This window comes from Meriones unguiculatus, chromosome 4 (genome assembly GCF_030254825.1).
Source record: "Meriones unguiculatus strain TT.TT164.6M chromosome 4, Bangor_MerUng_6.1, whole genome shotgun sequence".
NCBI classification, from domain to species: Eukaryota; Metazoa; Chordata; class Mammalia; order Rodentia; family Muridae; genus Meriones; species Meriones unguiculatus.
In genome coordinates, this window is record NC_083352.1 from 92,698,432 (window position 1) to 92,720,922 (window position 22,491).

General features: G+C 41.8%; 1 protein-coding gene across 5 annotated transcripts in view; it reads right to left on the reverse strand.

Moving 5' to 3' along the window:
* Positions 1 to 22,491, reverse strand: part of Med13l (mediator complex subunit 13L) — a 217,038-nt gene that overhangs the window by 163,198 nt on the left and 31,349 nt on the right. For 4 of the 5 annotated variants that reach the window (XM_060382522.1, XM_021642607.2, XM_021642614.2 and 1 more), the window contains exon 2: positions 18,465 to 18,702. In XM_060382522.1, the coding sequence (XP_060238505.1) occupies positions 18,465 to 18,702 (238 nt within the window). Of the gene's footprint in view, positions 1 to 18,464; positions 18,703 to 22,491 lie in introns of those variants that run through there. The other variant, XM_060382523.1, reaches the window with a different exon arrangement.

Here is a 22,491-nt window from a genome sequence, read left to right on the forward strand (position 1 = left end):
GAATGGCTAATCAACTAAGTGCTCTGCCACTGTACCATAGCCACAGTGCTGCACTTCAGTCCAAGACAGTCTATCTAGATCTGGTCACTGGAGTCCTATCATGACTGCACAGCAGCTAGCACCCCGCACCCAGACCATGACCTCAAATTCCCAACTAGAGGCTCCCAAATTCCCTGGAAAAATGGCTGATTATAGATCTGGAACATAAAAAGTTAAAATATACCATCACACCAAAGAGCTCAACAAGGATGGCACCAACTACTGAGGATCCATGTCAGCAGAACCAAAATCCTCCTCGAGCAGAGATAAATGGGGTCATTTTCACTGACTCTGGTACCAAGAAGGTAGCAACTGTGACAGACACAGCTGTGCTTAGACCCACAAGTTCACAACAATATTCAAGTCTGAAATGCAGTCATCTGGAGGAAAGGCTACACCCCAGCTCCGCAGGGCTGCAGAAAGTTTTCTCAAAATGTTACTGGTGTGACATGTCTTTTCGGGAACAGGATTCAGTTGCTCTAATAACAGGTAAGAGAACACAATACTAGCTCAAACACCGCAGATGAAGACTAAAGCATCAGAAAACCTGCCAGTGTAACCTGGCTGAGAATAGAGTAAAAAACTATATATTAAAGCTCCCACAGCAAGAACCACCATATGCAACGCACCCTGAGTACAGACTAGAGGGGCATTCATGGTAATCAGCTCAAGTGTATGTCTTAGTCAGTTAAAATGGACCTGTGGATGAAATTTTCAAAAACTCTGAGAAATGCTCTGAGCCTAATGGTTTTTAAATTACCAGTACAGTAGGCACCTGTTATCAATACACATACAAGAGCTTGATTTGCTAGGAGACCATAAACTGATAGAATACGCCTCATGAAATAAAATACCTATGGTCACATTAAGAAACTTTCAAATTCTTGCATTATAAGAAGGGAAAAAAAAAACGGAACTCAAGGTTTTCCTACATGACTTTGATTTTGGCTTGGGGTTTTTTGTTTGTTTCATCCTAAAGATGCACCACCACTCCTGGCCCATTCTGCAGACTGTCCAGCTCACCAGTGCCATCCCACACTTTGTTGAAACTGACAAAAGCAACACTATGCACACAATCAGTACACTTGGCCATGCTAACCTTTCCTTCCTAAGTATTTTTCTCACTCAGCCTCACATCTTTCTGCCAACTACTGACTGAGAGGTCACATTGCTGTTAGGGCCCAGACTTGCTCATACAGCCCAAGGACTAGACAGCCCCAAGATGACCCTTCTCAGATGGCACACAATGGTAGTATCTCAGATGACACTTCAAACAGAATGAGCCCCTATTTCCAAGTGATCCTCTCTGACTGAGTGATTTAATGCTAATAGTAACCACAGTTTAACCAAAATGAGGTTCTCTCCTGAAATAAAATACTCCTAATAAGTATTTCCTCCTTTTTCTAATGTTTTGAGCAATCGATTGGCACAAACTTTACTAAGCCAACTAAAGTAGAAACAATTCAACAATGAATTTCAAAGCATGGCACCTGAAGATGATTTCAGTCACCACAACAGCTCACAAGTCCTCTGACCATCCTTAGAGGAAAAAGAGTCTTCAGTGAAATCAATTCAGGCTCTGACACAGCTAAACACCTGCCTACCTACACTCAAGCAGAGTAAGGACTCCAAGTGTGGCACCATCCACACTCCTGAAGAACGCCACTGAGGAAATGACATGAGCACTTCCACCTCCCCCTAACCTCCGAGAGTATTAGCATTGAACCAATCACCTTATTTCATGGATTACATACCACTGTCCTAAAAATTTCTTTAAAACACTACCCAAATATAAAACTCCAAGGCAAACTTCAGAAGTAACCCAGGTGATGTTCAGGAAGGCTGCTCACACTGAACATCCACACATAACCATGCAAGCATGCCACACAGACTGGCAGTCTTAGTCCCCTTTCCTGTTATTGTGAGGAAAGGCCTGGCAAAAGCAACCTCAAAGAAAGTGGGTTTGCTGGTTCCCAATTCCAGGATACAGGCCATCACTGCAGGGCAGGCAAGGTAGCAGGAACTTAAGAGTTAAGTCAGGTAACAGCCACAGTTGAGAGCAGACAGCTAGTGCTCTGATTTCACCTCTCTTAGACAATCCAGGACCCCTACAGCAAGGAATACTGCCACCCAAGCTGACAGTCTTCCTACCTCAGTTAGTTACCTGGACCATCTCCCACAGACGGCCAACCTAGACAACCCCTCACTGAGATTTGTCATGCTAACAGTTAAAAATGGACCATCATGTTTACCAAGAACATTGAGATCTAAAACTGGCCGAGTTCATCTGTTGCAGCTTCTTTTGCACATAAGCCTAATTGTACAAAGATAAGCCAAAAATCCTGCCCGGATTTAAGAAAAAGTACACAGTAAAGTGGTTTCCTGAGAAATAAGCTTCCCAGTGTAGCCAACAGCAGTGGCAGCACTTGGAAATGGCAGGCTACTGAGATGGCTCACCGTCTGAGCTGAGCATGAGAAAACCACTAACAAATTAGTCCTCTGCCATTCTAGGTCAACCTACTACCATCTCGGAAAGGAAGGAGAAACTTCTGACACTTCCAATGAGCCCCAGCCAGAAAGAAGAGACTTTGCTGGCGCCTTTGGCTAGGAAGACACCTCTAATGTCTCTTCCATAGGATGGAGCCCAATCTAGACCAGTGCTGCCAACAGAACTGTCATAGCAATCAAAAGGTTCTATTTACACATGTCCAACTAGATGTCATCGGCCAAATGTGGCTCAATGTGAACAACTGAAATATGTCATGCCTGGAGATCTGAGCTTTACCAGGGTCCTAACTATATATTTAATTCTAATGAAGGTCAATTTAAATAGCCATATGTGGCCCTATGGAACAGACTAGCAAGTCAGAATGCTCTGGACAATACAGTGCTGCAGACAGCTTTGCTGAGAAAGACCCTTTACTTTGAGGGCCTTTCTTGAAGTTGACCACGAATGCCAGTCCCTCCAGCTTCTAAGCTAAAGCATGGGCCACCATAGCCTCATTTATACTTAAAACAGCCAAACCTAAGAATTTAAAATAAATGTAATTAAATATAATTCTTTACAAATATTCTTTAATTAAAATATAATTAAAGAATCGATATGAAAAATAAATCTAAAACATCCCAAGCTTTGCTTAACTTAATAAAGGCAGGGCTTCTGTTCCACTATCAGTGTTAAACTATTCCCTTCTCAATGTCTGCCTACCTTACATTTTAATATTTATCATATTCAGCTTAAAATTTGTTCCTGGGGGTTGAGATGGCTCAGCAGTTAAGAGCACTTGATGCTCTCACATAGGACCAGAGGTCAATTCCCAGCACCCACATGGCAGCTCACAACCATATGTAACTCCAGTTCCAAGAGATCTAATGCCCTTTTCTGGCCTCTCCAGGCATCAGATACACATGCAGCCAAAGCACACATACAAATAGAAAATTTTAAAACTGGTTCTAGCTAGTTGTAGTGGGGAGCATCCTCAGGGATAGTGTTACTGGGCTTCGAGAGTCTGTGATTGGTGGCGTAAGAGCATTCAGTAAGTATCTGCTGAAGTAATTAAAAACGTCTTGAAACCAAATGCAGAGTACCAATGCTGTGTCTATCATTAGAACTCAGTATGACAGAGTATCTCTTCAGAAACTGGGGATTCAAAGCAATTATTCGATAATGACAAGTCAATTTCTATAAATGATTGGGACTACTACTTTATTTGAATAAAAGTAACTAAGAGGAAGAGATCAAATCTCTTAGCATCAGAAATGTCAATCCTCCAGTCTTTTCACCTAAGCACACTGACACACTTGTAAACTGGCCCTTTCTAGTAGAAGAATGTGTTTGTTTTGTTTTGCTTTTAATTAAGTCAATTTACATCTTGGTCATATGTCCCCCTCCCTCCCACATCCCTTCTCCCTATTTCTCAGACTAGGGGAGGCCCCCTACTCAGACAACAGCTTATCAATTTATATGAGGACTGAGTTCATCTTCCTCCCCTGTGGCTTGGTAGGGAAGTCCCATCAGGTGGAAGTGATCAAAGCGAAGGCAACATAGTCTATGTCAGAGATATGCCCCACTCCCCTAACTAGGCGGCCATAATAAAGCCTGAGATTACCAACACACTTATCTTCTTAGGGTCTGTGCATTACAGTATGTCTACCCTGTACTATATGACTAAAATCTGCTTATAAGTGAGTATATACCATGTGTGTCTCTCTGGGTCTCTCACTCAGGAAGGATTTGTTTTTAAGCCCAAACAATTAGAATTAAAATTATTCCAGAAATATAGTACATATGGGGTGGCTAAGTAAATTACTTTTCAATCTGTGATATTCAAAGCTAATCTGTACAGTATATACAGATTATATACTCAACCCCTTCAACCCCCCCCCAAAAAAAATAACTCTTTAGCTTATTATGAGGGAAACAAAATATAGGCATGTTTAGTTCTAAGGTATTTCAAGCCATTCTTAAATGCACACAGTTCTTATGAATGAGTCCACCAAAGGAAAGCCACAGAGACTGTCACACTTTGTCAGCTGACAACCATGCACAGTCTCAGCCAGGGAGCCCTGATACAATGTCATTAGATCCACTGGCTGTCTTCTGAGATGTTCCTAGAGCAAACCGAGACCTTTACTCTAAAAAGAAGAAAATCAACTACTATTGTCAATTATAGTTCCAACACTAGCATCTAAAACAAATCTGCTGCTGGGAGAAAAACCATTTATAAATGAAGCACAGTACTTACTGCTTCCGAATGTGCAAGGCCTCGTGAACTTTTCAGTTCCTGCTACTCCCCAATATACTCCCCAATGTAGACTTCTAACCCCATCTACTCCCATGGAGTGAGGGAGGGAATGAAATAGTTTTCTGTGGCTGTTTGACTGATCTTCTCATGCTATGCTAACTCAATGATTAGACTTGAGAGCTAGTTAATGAAACTCAAACACATATCAGCAAGTCTCCTTTCTTCCTCCAGACTAAGAAAAGAAAGACTGAACAAGAAACTAAAACTCGGGCTGGAGAGATGGCTCAGTAATTAAGAGCACTGGATGCTCTTCCAGAGGTCCTGAGTTTAACTCCCAGCAACCACATAATGGCTAACAACCATCTGTAATATGATTCAATGTCAACTTCTGATGTGCATGAAAACAGTATACACACATACATAAAAAAATAAATACATCTTTTTAGAAAAAAAAGGAAACTAAACCTTCAGAATGTCTAGTTCAAAGATAGAGAAAATACTTTCAAACATAACCAAACCTGATAAACTTACTGTCGTATTTCTATACACCCTCAATTTAAGTGAAATATCTATAATACTAAGAGTTCCTCCAATTTTGGCACCAGCTATTTCTATGATGTTCACTAACTGCTTTTCCTCTTAATTCTCCTTCAGACAACTTAGGTGGATAAGAGAGTGACAGGGTCAAGATCATTTCATCTGAACTGCTGAAAGCCAGAGAAAAGATGGCTCTGTCCACACTGGGACCATGCCTGCAAACTATATGTCTGTCTGTCTACCCAGTGGCAAGGATGTCTGGGAGATCTATAGCACTTTATCAGCAGAAGAAAAAACCCTTTGTCATAATTACTTCTGTCTCCACAGAGTGCAGTCTTACCTAACTGGTGAGCTACACAGGGGCTGCTTATTTTAACATAAGCCCACCAATGCATCCCACATGAGTACCAGCAACACTTTCATGCCACCTTTAATTTCAAAAATCATCAAAAACCTATATGCACTCATATACATATAATGAACCTTTAATTTTAATTTTTAAAATTAAAATAAGAGAAGGCAAGGGATCGTGACCCAGAGATTGAAAGGCACTGCTGTAGCAGGTCATCTGAGCATCTTTGCTAAGTTCATCCTAGAGGTGTCCATGATGAAGCTGTCTTTTCAGCTATAGTGCTTTAATATCAAAATACTAAATAAAAGATAACTAACAGTTAACAGTTTCATTTCCTTAACAGTTAGTAGCTTTATGCCAGTTACAAAACTGAAATTCTCCTTAGATATAGTATTTAGCATACTGGTAATTATAACCCACTTCTCCTAAACTTAACAAAGGTAAGGTTAGTTTTCTGCCTTCTCAAAACAACAGGTACTGGAACTTGAAGACAGTGCAGTCCCGTGGAACTGAGCCACCTGGCAAGTCAATGGTATCTTTGTCCTTTGTGCAGTTAAGGGGAGGAAGTGAGCTTGTGGGCCAGATATCAACACTGGCTGGCTTCTCACAGGCTCTCTCATGGGTTCCTCAGAAAATCTCTCGTGTCTTTGCCTGGAATTCACACTCAAAATGCAGATAATGGCTGAGAATTTTTCCAGGTGGCACCATCTGCTGAAGTTTCAAAGCATTTGATCCAGTAGCTAGGGATAAGAGGAAGGAAGAGCTATTTCTGAAAGGTGCACCATTCACTCCTATGTGAGATTCAAGTAAACTGTTCCTTTGGCTTTTTTTCCTCTTCGCTTTTAGAATAAAGCTTCATGTAACCTGGAAGGTAGGTGACCTCAGAAGCCTCTGCTATGCTTTCCTCAGGTGAGCCGGCCAGTGCTAACAAGTGAGCACCTCCCACCCAGCACGCCCAGCCTTCCTCTGCTCACAGCTCAGAACTCCACCACACCTAGCCATTTTCCAGAAACTCAACCTTAAGAAAACAGGTTCATAGGACAGTGGTGGTACATGACTTTAATGCCAGAGCCAGGCAGATGTCTGAGTTAGACAGAGACCAGCCTGGTCTACAGAGCAAGTTCCAGGTCAGCCAGGGTATACAAGGAGACCCTGTCTCAAAAAACAAAACAAAAAAACAAAAACAAAAAAACAAACAAACAAACAAGCAAACAAGCAAAAAGTTTCAAACTTAACTTACCAGTTTTAAAAATAGAGTTATTGCCAGACTCTTGAGAAAAAAGTAAAGACACTGGAAAATGCTTCCAATTTCCTTATGGTGGTTTGTTTTGTTTGTGGCAGGTCTTGAGATGTAACATTGATTGGCCAAGAACTCAAACTTAATAGCAAATACCCTGCCTCTTTCTATGAATGCTGGAATTAGAGGAGTACGCCAAGCTCAGGAAACATTTAACCTCTGCATGCTTAAAGCCTGGACTCTGAAAATTCTCAGCATTTAAGTTAGACCGCCAACACGGAGTGCAGCAGCCATACTACCTGAACACACCGTCGTGGACTAAACAGCAGCTCCACTCAGCTCGAGCAGCACCATATAAATGCCTATTGCAAAAGCACAGACTCAGCTGAAACCGCTGTAAAATAATCCTGTGCGCAGAGTTTCAGTCAATATTTGCTTCTTCCAGTTTAAACACCCCGTACTCAGTCTTCTAGAAGGAAACTATCATAACGAAGCCAGCTTCTTCTAGATCCTTACTTCTTGGGCTGGCAGCTGGCTCAATACTGAGCACTTGCCTAGCGGGTGCAAGGCCCTGGGTTCAAGCAACAGAGGGGAGGAAAGGAGTCTCATTTGTCTTAAGAGCCATCAAAAAGGGGTTAGAGAGATGGCTCAAGAGGTTAAGGGCACTGACTGCTCTTCCTGAATTCAATTCCCAGCACCCACATGGTGGCTCACAACCATCTACAATGTGATCTAATGCCCTCTTCTGCCATCAGGGACACATGCAGGCAGAGCACTGTATATATAATAAATAAATCTTTAAAAATTAAAAATTAAAAAACATCAACAATTGGTGAAAACCAAACAGGTGACAGACCAGCAAGGAGAATCAGCAGGCAAAGCTCTTACTGCAGTGCTGGATGACCTGAGTTGCATCTCAAGTCCCAGAAAGACAAAGAGTCCCGTGTGTCCTCTGATCTCCACATATACACTGTGGTGTGTATGCTGCACATGAGGACACAAATACACACACTATGACAAAATGAAAGAGTGAATGAGTGAGTGAGTGAGTGAATGAATGAATGAATGAAACTTAAAGCATCTTAAAAGCCGACAAAAAGTATGTGTTCTGTTCTTGAAAGAAAAGTGTCTCAGCTTCCAGTGCTATGGTAAAGAGTCAGGACAATCTGCGGTCCCACTAGTGCTTAACCAGTTCACACAATAGTCTCACCACAGCAAAAGCCACCATGTGTTGCGTATCTATTAAATCTAACCCACAAATTATTACTTAATCAACACTAGACAAAGGCAAATCAACAGAACCTTGAATACTTCCCTGTAAATCACTCAAAGTAACACAAAGAAAAAATAAATGCAAAACTACTTTCTACTGAAAGATTGATCAAAATATCTGGCACACAAGACATTAACTATAAATATCTGATTATTGTCTGGTTTCAAGCCATTATATATGCCTACTTTATTGCTACTGTAAAATTAGGTACAATAAGCACAAATAAAAATTATTCTACAAATAAAATATATGAAAAAGAAACATTCATTATGGCACACAGCATGAATGTGGAGTCATAATCCTTGATGATGAAACAGCCTTATCAGTTCCGTATGCACCATGCTCGTAAGAAGTCCAGCTAGCTCCTGCTTAGAACATGCTACAGCTTTCCAGACACCATTTAAAACAGCAAGGATTCTGGCTGTGATTCCCACACTAAAATGTTGAGGACCTATCACCCTATCACAAAGCAAAGCCAGAAATGTTGTGAGAACACTTTTCTCAACATTGAACCCCATGTACGAGAGTGGTGGTACACATCTGCAATCTTAGCACGTGGAAGGTGGAGACGGGGAAGGAATGAGTTCAAGGTTTTTCAGCAGAAATAGGGGATGAATAGGTACTAGAAAACAACCTTAGGTAATCAATTCTGTGTAACAGGTGAGTGGGGACAGGACAGGCTTAGGTAATCACTTCCTTGTAACAAAAGTCAGCAGCAGAACTGTATTAGCATCTGCTACATGTAACAGACAAGGTCAATCAATCCAGTTGAGATGGCTTCTGACACATAGGTGTCATTAAACACCTTTGCCCTTCTTACACAGACATCCTTTTGGCCAAGTGATCAAACTACTATCTATAACACTAAAAAATGATTTATGGAAACTTATTCACTTAACTTCAAATAAAACCTTAAATTTCCATTTTAATACTTAAATAGAGTACAGTTACACATTCAAGCAAAAGAAAGTTAGAAGAATCTGAGCTCATTCCCGTGAATGGTGGTGGATGCACAGATAAAGCAGACTGGCTAATGCCTGAAGAAATTGTGACACAGGGGACAGAGGAGCAAGCCAGTTCCCAAGAGTCCCAGTAATAATGGCTTCATACTGCTTTTAATAATTTGAAGAATGATTCTCTAATGAAAAAGAATTATCAAACTGTCTTTTCAATACATGATCAAGGCTCTGAGGCTTGGGAGAAAGCTCAGTCAGTTAAGCGCTTCCTGCTGTACAAGCAAGGAGCTCAGGTTCAACCCTCCTGCTGGGTGTCACAAACGCCTGTGCTTATGACCCCAGCTCTGAGGAGGTGGGGACAGGCAGATTCCTGGGCCTCACTGACCAGCTGGCTTAGCTGAATAGGTGGGTTCAACGAGAGACTTTGTCTCATGTCTCAAAAATAAGGTGAAAACAATTAAGGAAAACACCACTATACCGACCTGTGGCCTCCACATGCAGGAGCACACATGAGCATGTTCCCCAACACACATGTAGACACACAGTTGAGGGACAAAGGGGAAGAGAGAAGAAGCAGGAAGGAGGCAGGAGTGGAGGAATGGGGAGAATGTTATGGATTTTAAATGTAGTCATGCTTTCTTCTTAAACCATGTCTCCTGCCTTCCTACATGACCCAGGACCAGCCCCAAGTACTAGCGGATTCATCTTCACACAGCTTCTGAAGTGCTCGCTGATGTGCCATGTATGTGCCATGCTGATCCTAATCACAATGGTTGAGAAAGGCAGGGGTAGAGCCTTCCGTTCCACTGTACTGAAACTATGAGGCACTTCTACCAAGTCCTACCTCTTACCTGCAGACTTGCACCCTCTGTGTCTCTGTCCCTGCCAGGCAACGTGCCTTCCCAATCCATTTCTCATGTTTGACTCTTCCTACTCTGCACCTTTCATGTGATCATGCTTTTCCTCATACCTCTCTATTTTTTAAGGCTCAGCTCAGCGACTGGCTCCTTCTTCCTCATAGCTCTGCCTCCTTCCACATGTAAGAACCTCTTGAAAGACTGCTTTCTGCACTTACCAATTCCTACTTTTCAGCTTCCGAAAGGCAAAAAATGTTTTTGGATTCATTTCTATATTCTTCACAGCACTACATAAGAACCAACATTCAATAAACTAACATGGTGATTTAAGATCATCAAGCAATACGACTCTCTCTCTCTATGAGGTCAGAGAATGCTCTTAAACACCTGCTCACAGTTCATGGAATCCTTCATTACTCAACACTGTAACTTTAAGTGTGGGCGTGGTTAACCAGAATCCTGGTGTCCTACACCAGGACACCCCAGCCACACCATGATAAGAACCAAATAGTATTCCAGACGATTTGTACAAATCACTAACATTGGAATGTTTAGCTCATTTAACTTTTTCTTCTAATAAAACCTTGGGGGGCTCTAGCTGAGCTGAGGTCACGAAGTATTTCCTAAGACAACCCTCCTTTGCTATGCTCTTGGTGAAAATGGCAAACACTACAACAAACACTTCCACAAAATGGGTCATTGCTGGCAAATGCTGTTTCCTCCCTCAACAATCAAAACTGTAAGTAATTTGTCCAAGAATGCCACTGCAGACATGCTTTTCATTATAAATATCTACCAGGCTACTTTTTAAAATAAGCTAAAAATACAGTACCTGAAATTCAGCAGAGAATATCTGAATGTGTCTCTTTTAGGGCTAAATATATCTCTGTGTGAATAACACACTTTCTTATGTATAGCAAACACCAAAATAGCTCACATTTAAGCAAGTTCAAGATCAACTGTGAAAAGACAGTCACCTTAGTGGCAAGACGGTACCTTTACAAGGTTCAAGCCTCACTGCTCAGACAAGCATTGCAGATATGTCCCTCCAGGATACTGCTACGCCAGAAAGTGAGCCTGCCAAACATAAGCCTTTCATATTTAGCTCAGAAAGGCAACTTGCCTCCCCACGCCCAGAAAATTCAGAAATAAAAGTAACTTCTTAAAATGAAGGTGTTCTGCATCTAAGGGAAAAAGGCTAAGGACAGACCGTCGGTGCTCTAGCCTTTGCTTCCCCACTGCATGCACACAATCTGCTTCAACACAGAAATACTTGTCTTTACCCCTTTTATCTCCTCTTTCAATCAAGCTCATTCCACTGTGTGATTAAATCTAGACTGTAAGATGGTAGGCTACCACAGGACCCTGGCAACCAGTTCACACTCAGTTCCACTACCATAACAGCACAGACCAATGCACCATAAAAGTGGCTAATGCAGCAAGCCTTCAGTTCAGCCCTACATGGGCCTCAACTCACTGAACTTATTGCCAAATCATAACATGAAAAAGTCAGGGTCAAAACAAGGCCCAATCACACAGCACATTCACCAACACTGAGTTTGTAATAGGTTACGTGGCCCAGGACCTACAGGAAATTGTTCAAAAAGATTTACCCAGATGAACACTAAAGAAAATCACTAAGCACTTACTAGCTGTAATAGATCCGAGGGACTCTCTCCAGGTAGCTTCAGGGCAGAAGCTCAGCTAGAAAATGCCTAACACAGTAGAACCCAGCACCATAAGTCTGCAGTGAGTCTCAGGGATTCTGCAAGAAACCTGTGTGTGTGTCTGACAGTTACTACACGTGAGGAGCTGTAAAAGCCTTAGCTGCTAATGATACGGCTGAGCACATGAAGTCCTCACTTCTAACTATAAAAGCATAAAAGAAGATCAAACGGAGATTGTATTTACAACGCTTTTCTAACAGTTACTGACAATAAGCTCAGCATGGAGATCTACAAGCCATTTTAATCTCCTCTACTTTCAGCACAGAGACCACAAAACAACTCGAGGCAACCCAGCACTGCCTCATGCTTCACCCAGAGTTTTGCCACAGGTCTGTTGGTTTTTCAGTAGAGATAGAAAGGCAGCCCTGCAATGCCACAGCCAATGCCTAGCACTTCAGCAACATACTTTAGACAGCAGATGCTAACTCCTATCAAGCACTTGTATCAAGTTCTTATGGACCCAAAAGCATTTCGTTTATTTTCTCTTCCATTCATCTGTTATCAACATGGGGGATTATTCTATACTAACTCAGTGTTGCAGCGTTAAACTTGAGTACTATTAGAGACATGAAAAAAACTGGATCAGCTACATTTAACACAAAGATGGACAATGACAAACACAAGGGGATCTTCTGTGGGGACCTTGCTCACCCACAAAAACCTAAGCTTCTTCCATAAACGTCAGTTTATGTCAGGGACATAGATCACTTTTCCTGCATAAAGGAATGTGAGCACATAATGTCATTTGGCAGGATGGATAGATAGATAGATAGATAGATAGATAGATAGATAGATAGATAGATAGATAGATAGATAGATAGATAAAGTGCTAATAAAGCCAAGACCTATTTACATGCACCTATGTCTTTAATACCTTTCAAATCCAATGTTCAGAAACACAATTCTTTCTGGAATTAGGCCTTTAGCTCCAGTACCATGTATGAAGTCTCCATATTTTCGATATTCATACACTTAAATCAGCCTCCCTGAACAAGGGCTACAAACAATTTTAGTGGGCAAAGAAATCGTTATATCTTTTTAATGTACAACAACCCCAACTTTAGTTTGCTATGGACAAACTTTTGAAAGAAAATATAGAAACCAGTGAACAGGGGACATGACCAAACATGGCAATTCTCAATAATGCCAGGCAAAGACCACACCACACACAGCACACTCCTCACTAAAATTATTCCCATTCATGCACAAAATATAATTTACCTCCTGTCAACTGACACCTCATCCATTCTAATGACAACTAACACTTCATCAGAAGAGGCTTCACAGGCAGGAGACGGCTCAGCAGAAAAGACTGCTGCTGCTCTTACAGAGGTCCCACACCCAAACCAGGCAGCTCACAAACACCTACAACTCCATCTCTACAAGACCCAAAGGCTCTGGCCTCCTCAGGCACCTCCACTCACGTGCACAGATCCACACAAAGAGACAAACACACATATACATTATCAAAAATAATAGAAATAGATTATAAAACATTTTACTTGGGTTCATTATATAAAAATAGGGTTTTCATGTCAGTGCAAAAAAAAAAAAAATTAGATCATGATGCCTCTGCTTACCAATAATAACCCCAAAACTTTACTTGACTTTTACCTAAAGCAATAATCTTTATAATTTTGTCAACTGCTTAATTTTCATACCAGTGGAACACGAGCCTTCCCTTCACATTCTATCTCACTACAATCTCTATATAAATGTCTCATTTTTCTTTTTAAAAAAACTAATTACATGGTTCAGTAAGTTGCCTGCGGTAACACACTGACGTTATTTACAATAGAAAGTTAGACTTCAGTTTGCTCTCTCAATTTCAAGCATGTTTAGCTTAATAATTCTAGTTCACTGAATCTTTTTCTATTCTTCACATGAAAGAATTTGAGTCGATGTCTGCCCATAATTTCACAATAAGAATTTGTTATTCATTAAAGTCTTAATAAATGCCATGTCTGTTAAGGAGGTATAACTTATTAAGTCCAATTTTAGGTAAGCATATATGTTCACACAAATAGTCATCATACAATGAAAACTATTACTACTTTATAGAATTGGAAAACTAATTCAGAACAAAATATAGGAATATACAGAAATATAGGAATATAGAAAATAAGCAATAAAAGTATGTTTTAGATCTGGGCGGGGGTGATGCATTCTTTTAATCCCAGCACTCTGGAGGCAGAGGTAGGCAACTGTCTCTGAGCTTGAGGACAACCTGATCTACACAGAGAGTTCCAGGACAGCCAGGGCTACACAGAGAAACCGCATCTCAAAAAACAAACAAAACAAAAAACAAAAGAAAAAATATATATATATATATATATGCACTTTAGGCCATGTGTGGTGACACACATCTTTAATCCAAGCACTTGGGGTCCCTATGAGGTGAAGGCCATTCTGGTCTCCCGCCCCCCCCATCCCCCATATATTCTGGGTAGTGTTCTGAGTACAGCCTGGTGTGTGTGCCTCTATTACAGCCTTTTTAAACTAAAAGTTCCTCTAACTGAACTCATGGACAGAAGCACTCTTACAGCCAAAAAGATGACCACACACACACACACACACACACACACTCACTCACACTCAGTAGGTACCCTGCTCTGCCATGTGGCAGCAGTCACAACTCTGCTTAGAGCATTCAACAAATCAAAAACAACGGTTCTCTTCACACAACAATCTGTGTTTGCTGTGAAACAGAGAAGGAGCCAGTCAGATCGCTCAGCAGGTAAAAGTGCTTGCCACACAGACCCGCGCACCTGCATCTGAGACCCAGAACCCAAAAGCTGTCCTCCAATCTCTACAACACGTCCACAGTGGCAGCACAGGACCCCCACATGCACACCCATACACACACATACACACACAAAAAATTATAGAAAATACAGATAAATATCTTATGAGTATGTTATCTCTGCCACTGTGACATTTTTGTTATTGCCCATTGCCCCACCCAAACATTAAAACTAGAAAATATAATTTCAGCTTACAAGTAGAAGATGTAATTTCAGCTTGCAAATGTTTGGCAGTAGCAAGCACTAACTGCTACACAGAACAGAATCAACTGTTTAGAAAATGCCAAAATGCAATTCTCATCTCTGAGCTCATGGTTGTCAGTACAGTAGCAAAGGCAGGCGGCTACCGTTACAGAGTAACTGCTGTGTGAGCTAGCTGAGGGCTTTATTAACTTCGGCTTCATACTCCAATTTACAGGGGGAAACTAAGACAATCATCAGTTAAATAAACTGACCGAAGATTCCCAGCTGTTAGGTGACTACGCAGGCATGGAAGCCAAGCAATCAGGAGCCCCACAACGGCCCCAGAGGCGGCCCTGAGTGCAGCAGAGGGGCGGCCCTGAGTGCAGCAGAGGGGCGGCCCTGAGTGCAGCAGAGGGGCGGCCCTGAGTGCAGCAGAGAGGCGGCCCTGAGTGCAGCAGAGAGGCGGCCCTGAGTGCAGCAGAGGGGCGGCCCTGAGTGCAGCAGAGGGGCGGCCCTGAGTGCAGCAGAGGGGCGGCCCTGAGTGCAGCAGAGGGGCGGCCCTGAGTGCAGCAGCATCTTCCCTCCCAGGGCTCCAGGCGCATCAAGCACTCCAGGCACAGTGTGATCTACCCAGCCCTTGTGTGCTGGGGGAGCACCACCACTCTGTGCAGCTACTGTGCTAATGTACACACATATATACCAAGGTGGCAGCTTTGGTGACTGCTGGGGTCTGTCAGCAGTATGTTCTGAAGCAAAGCACCATGACAAGGTGAAAAACATCACCAAAAAGATGGACAGTACTTCAATATCCCTGCTAATGTTACAATAGCGCTGCCTTGTCCTAACATTCACATCTGCCAGCAGGACTTTGCTAAAGTTTATTTTATCCAAAATAAAACAACGCTTAAATAGACTGGAAAAGGAAGTGTTTAATACTCTCAATTCTATGGCAACCAATAGGAACTGTCCCTTCAATCATTGGCTTTCCTGAATGCTCTCCATGTCACCCTCACTGCCATTATGCCACTCACCTTTCTAATTAATTTTCAAATATCTCCTAATACTTGAACCATATAATTTACTCTTTCAGCCACTTTTACATGCAAAAGTGGACAATTTGTGTGACTGGCTCTAACAACTTTCCCAACACTCAGCACACTGAAAGGAGGAGACACTCAAGGATGCTAAGGCTGCTCAGCAAGAGCACACTCTTCACAGTTCTCAAAAGGAAAGAGCATAAAAACAAGAGGCCACCCCCCTGGGAAACACATCATCAGAAAGTGAAAGACAGGGCATGGTGAAACAGCACATCGGCTTCACACTCATAGGCAAACAGCAACTACCCCAGCTGTGTTATCTGTCCTCTTTCACGTGGTCATTCTGTTGTCCTGGCTAATTAAAATGTAGTGCTTTCACAGGGAATGCTGAATGCCTTTAACCTCAGCTAGGAGACAGAGGCAGGCGGATCCCTGTGAGTTCAAGGCCAGCCTGGTCTACAGAACAACCTCCACATCAGCCAGAGCTACATATTGAGACCTTGATTTTAAAAAGTAGTAGTTTTCTATGGTTTGAAAACAAAATAAGACAAAAACCACTTTAAAATAAGTCAATCTTTGCTAAATTATTTTTTAGCAAAATATTCTCAAATTAATGAACTACATGTATGACATGAACCAACCAGCTAGGGAAAGGTAAGAAGCCCACATTTTGGCTCAGTGACAAGCTGGTCTCCAGGAAAAGCACTCACTCTGCTGTCAGGAACAGATAATTTCATAATTAGGAAGTTTGGCTTCTGAATTGTTATAAAATGAATTAAGAAATCAGTACATAGAAACAGAAGACGAAAATCCAGAATAGTCATCAAAAATAAAGAACCAGGGCTGGGAGATGGCTTGGCAGGTGAAGGTACTTGTCAGTCACTGAGCCAAACAACCTGAGTTTACGCCTTAGGATACATGGTAGAGAAAGAACTCCCAAAAGTAGTTCTCTGACCTCACAGCTATACCATGGTACACATACCCTCCCACAATCAATCAACCAATCCATCAGTTGATCAATCAGTTAATTTAGATTAATAGATCAACCCATGAACCAATCAATCAATATTAGTTTAAAATGTTTTTAAGATTAAAAACAGGAAGATAAAATGTTAAAGACTATAATCATCCATCCACATGTGTAAACAAATAAAAGAATGCAATATTTTGATATTCAAACAAACACAAATATAACAAGGACCACCTAGAAGCTCTTAGAGACTCCAAAAAACCGAAACGTAGGTGGTGTAAAGCTCTAACTTTACCTTCATCACCTACTAATTACACAAGGTTTTAAGATGCACGTAAATTCTGGGATTCTGATGATGAGCCCACAAGTAAGCAACCTCACCTAGAGTGTAGGTTAACAGAACAATCAACAAAGTATCAGGACAGAGGTTTAACAGCCCAGTTAGCTCAATTAGTCCACTGTGCTGTACTGCCCCCTAGCTGCTGTGGCAGGAAATACCACCAACAAAAGAACACGACTGCCAATAAGTTTCAAGAATTTGGCAGGAAATCCTTTAGGCAAATTTAGAACCATTAAAACAGACCCACAAAAATACACTGGAGATTGTTTTAAGCCTTCCTGTAATAAATAATAAAAACATAAACCAACAAAACATCTCAGCAATGCCTGCAATATTTCAAGCATAATTTAACTGGAGTAGGCTAGGTTACAGCACCTAGGTGAGAAGGACCAGCACTCTCCATTGAGATGGAGTCTAGCTAAGCGTGGTGCCTAGCACTCAGTGAGCCTGGGGGCAGCGCGACAGCACGAAAGGCCTGGCTCAAAAACATGAACTAAACACTGGAATTTGTCTCGACTTAGAAAATTCTGTAGGATACGAACGAGAAATTGTTGGATAGAGGAGTGAAAATGTCTGCCAGAACTCAAGAACAACTGATAATGTTTTCTGCTACTGTAAATGTATGGCAAATAGAGGAAGTAATTTAGGCTAACAAATAGCTTGCATTAATTCAAAGTTTTTAGGTGTCAGATGCAAACTGAAGTTCAAAATTAGTATTTCTGGAATCAGTGAGGGAAATAAGCTAAGATACTTTTTAGAAAGTTACCTTTCCCTAAAACACTATCCAAAGCCAATTCAAGCCTTGTCCAGTAAAGGCTGCATTACATTTCTGTATTTTCAACTTGCCAACATAGAGTTTGGCTGGCAAAGTTCTGCAGGGAAAAAGTTCTGTTCATACAGCTGTCTTACTAATTACTCACAATTCACTATTAATTTTAAAACAGTGGGCTAGAGCCTTGTCTCCACCCAAACACAGCACACTACGTACATGTACACAATATTTTCCTATAAAAGTAGTAATTAATAGTAATGATTTCAGAGGCCAGAAGGACAGGGTGGTGAATCCCTGTATCCCAGCATGCAAGAGGCTGAGCCAGAAAGAAGACTTTAAGTTTATGGATACGTGGTGATTCCCTGTCTATAAATAATGACATAGTAACAAAATAATTCTAAGTTATGTGATAAGATTCTAATTTTCAACATCACTGGGGAAGGACAAGAGACTTTAAGGGAAGAAAAATGTAGGGACGGAAGAAGGGAGTGGGGAAAGTGAGGGTACTCTTAACAAACACATCATTTTCTCAATACTTGGGGTCTCTGTTTTAAGTGACTCTTCAGCTTTCCAAAATTTACCATTGTTCAAAAAATATGATGCAAACAATTTTTAAGAAAAGACAAAATCCTTACCCTGAAGTTCATGATGTATCACTCCTACTAGGTTGGGTTCATCTCCCCACCAGAATATCCACAGCTCTTTGCAATCTGGCTTGACGTCACGACGCCATACACACAGCAGGTTGGCTTGCAAACAGCGGATGAAACTTAACAGGATTGGATCATCTTGGGCTGGGGCTGAAATTATGGGTCCACAGTCCCCATGCCCTCCAAAATTGTACCTACGCCATTTGATTCCTGTGAGTTCAGCCTGGAAAACAAGAAAAAAATTTATAATAGTTTTTATTTTTCTTTTTACTTTCTTTTTTACCACTAAAAGCAAGCTCCCAAAGAAAAGCAACATTGATAAAATAAGATTCATACTCAACTTCACACCATGCAATCTCTTCCAAAGAAGAGTACACATAAGCCCTTCTGGGTTTAGGGACAGAGATGTGGGAATAATTTTTATCAAGACTTCTACAAGTTCATCATATTAAATAACAATAAAACAAGCTGGTAATCATTATGTGCTGTTGAAACACTTTTCATTCACCTAACCATATACTATAAAGTATCCATATTTTAAAAACTATGTTCAATTACTACATCCTATTCAATTCAAAAGCTATACCTATTTTACACCCAAAAAAGAAACTAGAGAGCTCACTCAGCAGCTAAGAGTACTGGTTGCTCTTGGAGAGGATGGAGGCTGGATTCCCAGCACCCACACTGTGGATCACAGTCCTCCTTTACCTCTGATCCCAGGACAGCCAGTGACCTCTTCATATCTACTGGCATAGGACACACATACATGCAAGGCAAAACTCTCATACACATTTAAAAAAAAAAAAAAAACTTTAGGTCTTTAGTCCCAACACTCAGGAGGCAGAGGAAGGCAGATCTCTGTGAGTTCAGGGCCAGCCTGGTCTACAGAGTGAGTTTTTAGAGACAGCCAGGGCTACACAGAAAAACACTGTCTTGGGGGAGGGGGAACGTTTACATATTTGAATGTAAAAAAAATAAAACAATATTTTAAAATAAGTGTTGTAGCATGGTGGTGCACACCTTTAATCCCAGCACTCAGGAAGCAGATATAGGTGGAGCTCCATGAGTTTGAGGTCAGGCTAGTCTATATACCAAGTTCCAGGACAACTAGAGCAATGTACAACAACAAAAAGTACAAGCTGACAGTTCTCAACACAAAAATCTGACTGAAATGATTTCTAAAACCACACTTGGAAGCATTTGAGATTCACATCTTCGAATTAGGAATGGCAAGCCAGCGAAGTGTTCAACAGCCCCAAATCTAAGAATCTACACTCTGACACATCTGGTCCCAAGGCCTTGAAATAAGGGGCTCTCTGCAAGGAGAAGACATTCTTTCTTCCAAGGAATTTCCCACTCCCCATCTCGCTCCCCCACCTCAGCAGCTAATTCAGGAGGTTCTCACCAGTGCAGCACAGCAGCTGAAAAGTCTCCTCCAAAAGCAGCTGCTAACAAAACTGACAAAGCGCTCAGCAGCAGCTCCTGCATGTGACTTTGCGTGCAGCACAGACCCCTGCCTCCTTAGCAAGCCTCTGCTGCTGTCCGGTCGTTTGTTTTTTAGCCACATTTTAAAACTCAGAACTTTAAACAAGCAAGCAGGGGCTGTTTGTGCTGCTGCACAATGCACATCTCTCTGCTCTCAGGTTTGCTGAAGCTTAGGTCTGATGGACCAAACGTCAAAGATGCTTCAAGACAAAGGAGAGCTAGGCTCCTTACTCAAGTAGCTGCAGACTGGAACCAGGTATTCCAGCAAAGCTGACCACTGCAGTCCTTATCACACAGCCCATGGCTCCCCAGCCCTCCATGCCCTCCCCCACAGAGCAATCACTTTTATGGACAAATTCTTTTTCAAAACAGGACAGCAAAGTAACCATCTGCAACACAACTGGGACTAACTCTGGGAGCTCAGACAGCGGACTGGCACCATGGTCATATCCAAGGGGGAATAAGCTCATTTCTTTATCCCAAAAAGCAGTGTAACTCCAAAAGAAAAGTTACAAAAACAATAACCAAACTAATAGTATCTGAAGCTCAGAAAACTACCTGTCCACATCCTTGTCTAGTTTTCTGTCCCTTTGTTTCTTCTAATAAATGAATATCTCTGTGCTTTAATCAGAAAGCCCGGCATTAATTTCTAAATGTCAAAAAAGGAGATGAAATAAAACCAGAGAAGCTCAAATCGGAGAAGATAAGGAAACCACTCACCACGTGAGCCAAGGACACTGTCCTATGCCTAAGGACCCTGGGAAGGGGAGGAGGGGAGAGGAGGAGAGCACCAAACCCACAGTATGAATCACTATGACGACAGCAGCCATGAGTGCTAGAAAGTTAGAGCACTTTAGAGACTTGCACACCCGGCTGAGCCTGTCCCCAGAAAACCCACCAATGGTGACTCACTCCCTAGAGCACTTTAGAGACTTGCACACCCGGCTGAGCCTGTCCCCAGAAAACCCACCAATGGTGACTCACTCCCTAGAGCACTTTCCCCTGTAGCACCCTTGCAGTTCAGCAGGCAAATAAATATCTGACTGATTCCGGATGGCTTTCTAGCCCTGGTTTCCTAGCCCGGCACTTGCACTAACTTCCTGTGACTCTGCTCTCAGTGGCAGAGGGGAGCCACTGTCACCTGCTGAGCTCTTTTCAAAGCTGTCCAAGCAGCAGTGTGCTGTAAGTGCCACATAGCACTACCACAGGCTCTGTAGCGAGTTCAGCCAAAGAACTGGGCAACTTCCGATTATTTCAAAACATTCAGTTCCTTTCTTTTAAAGCTAAAATTAAGAATTATGTCAGTCTTCTCTGAAAAGCCTTTAACACCTAAGATAAAGCCAACACTCAGAGGCTTGCTTTAAACCTTGAATCAGTGTCTAACAAGAGCAAAGTTGAAGTTCCCCAAACCCTTTGTCCCACCATAGACTCTCTGTCACTTCTCAGGAGCATGGAGTGCCCAGCTCTGCTCACCAAGCCCTGGCAGCACTCCACCTCCTCTCAGCCCCAGAGAGATGGTGCAAAAAACAGCCTTAGAAGAAACCTCAGATAAAATTAAATAAACCTGAGTCCTCTCAAGTCAACACATGCTCCCAACCGTTGAGAAAACTCTTTTTTAATCTTTAATTTAGTATTTATTTACTATACATGAATTCAACTTCAGGGAAGTCAAAGAACAGTCTATGGGAGTCAGCTCTCCCCCTTAGCCACATGGGTCCTAGGCATTGAACTAGGTTCTCAAGCTCAGTGGCAAGCCTTTTTACCTGCTGAACCATCTCCCTGACCCCACTTTCCCCATTTCTGACAAATGCCTAGCTCTAAGACTCAAATTTTCCTATCTACTGACTACAGTCTTGAATGAATGCTGAGCCTCGGTGCACAGTGCAGCTCTTCAGAGGCAGGAAGCCTGCAAGGCCCAGACCTGCTGGGCAGAGGCCTGGGAACTGTACAGAGAATGTTCTCCTAGCATGTGTGGCCACAGGTTCAATCCCTCACTCACCTAAAAGAATTTTCTGAAGCAAACCTTTAAATATTTCTATACTCCAATTATCCTAAATATACATTTACATTAAAAAGAATAAACAAATGCTGAGTTATATATAAGTTCTAAAATCCAAAACCAAATGGATTGGGAACGTGAGTTCTTCCCACTTGTTCCAGCCTTCCAACCACAGAGCTAAAGAAGTTAAGACTCCTAACAGTTAAATAATTCATCTATAAACATAAACCTGGCAAATGACAGGTCCCAAACATAGGTGGATTTAAACCACAACCGAATCTGAAACAAAAATTCTTTCCATTCTGTCATGCTCCTTCATAGGGCTACTGTTAAAAATGATCCCTGGAGGATTAGAAAATCATACAAAGAAACCGTCATAGGCTCAATTTAGCAATGACCAGAGCTCATGGCCATGGTCTCTTATTTAAGAAAGACCATGGCTCATTCTGTAGTCTTCCTGGGGCAATAAAAACAAGTCATAAGAGTGGCCACACCATCTCAAGAATCAAGAGACTCAGACACTTATTA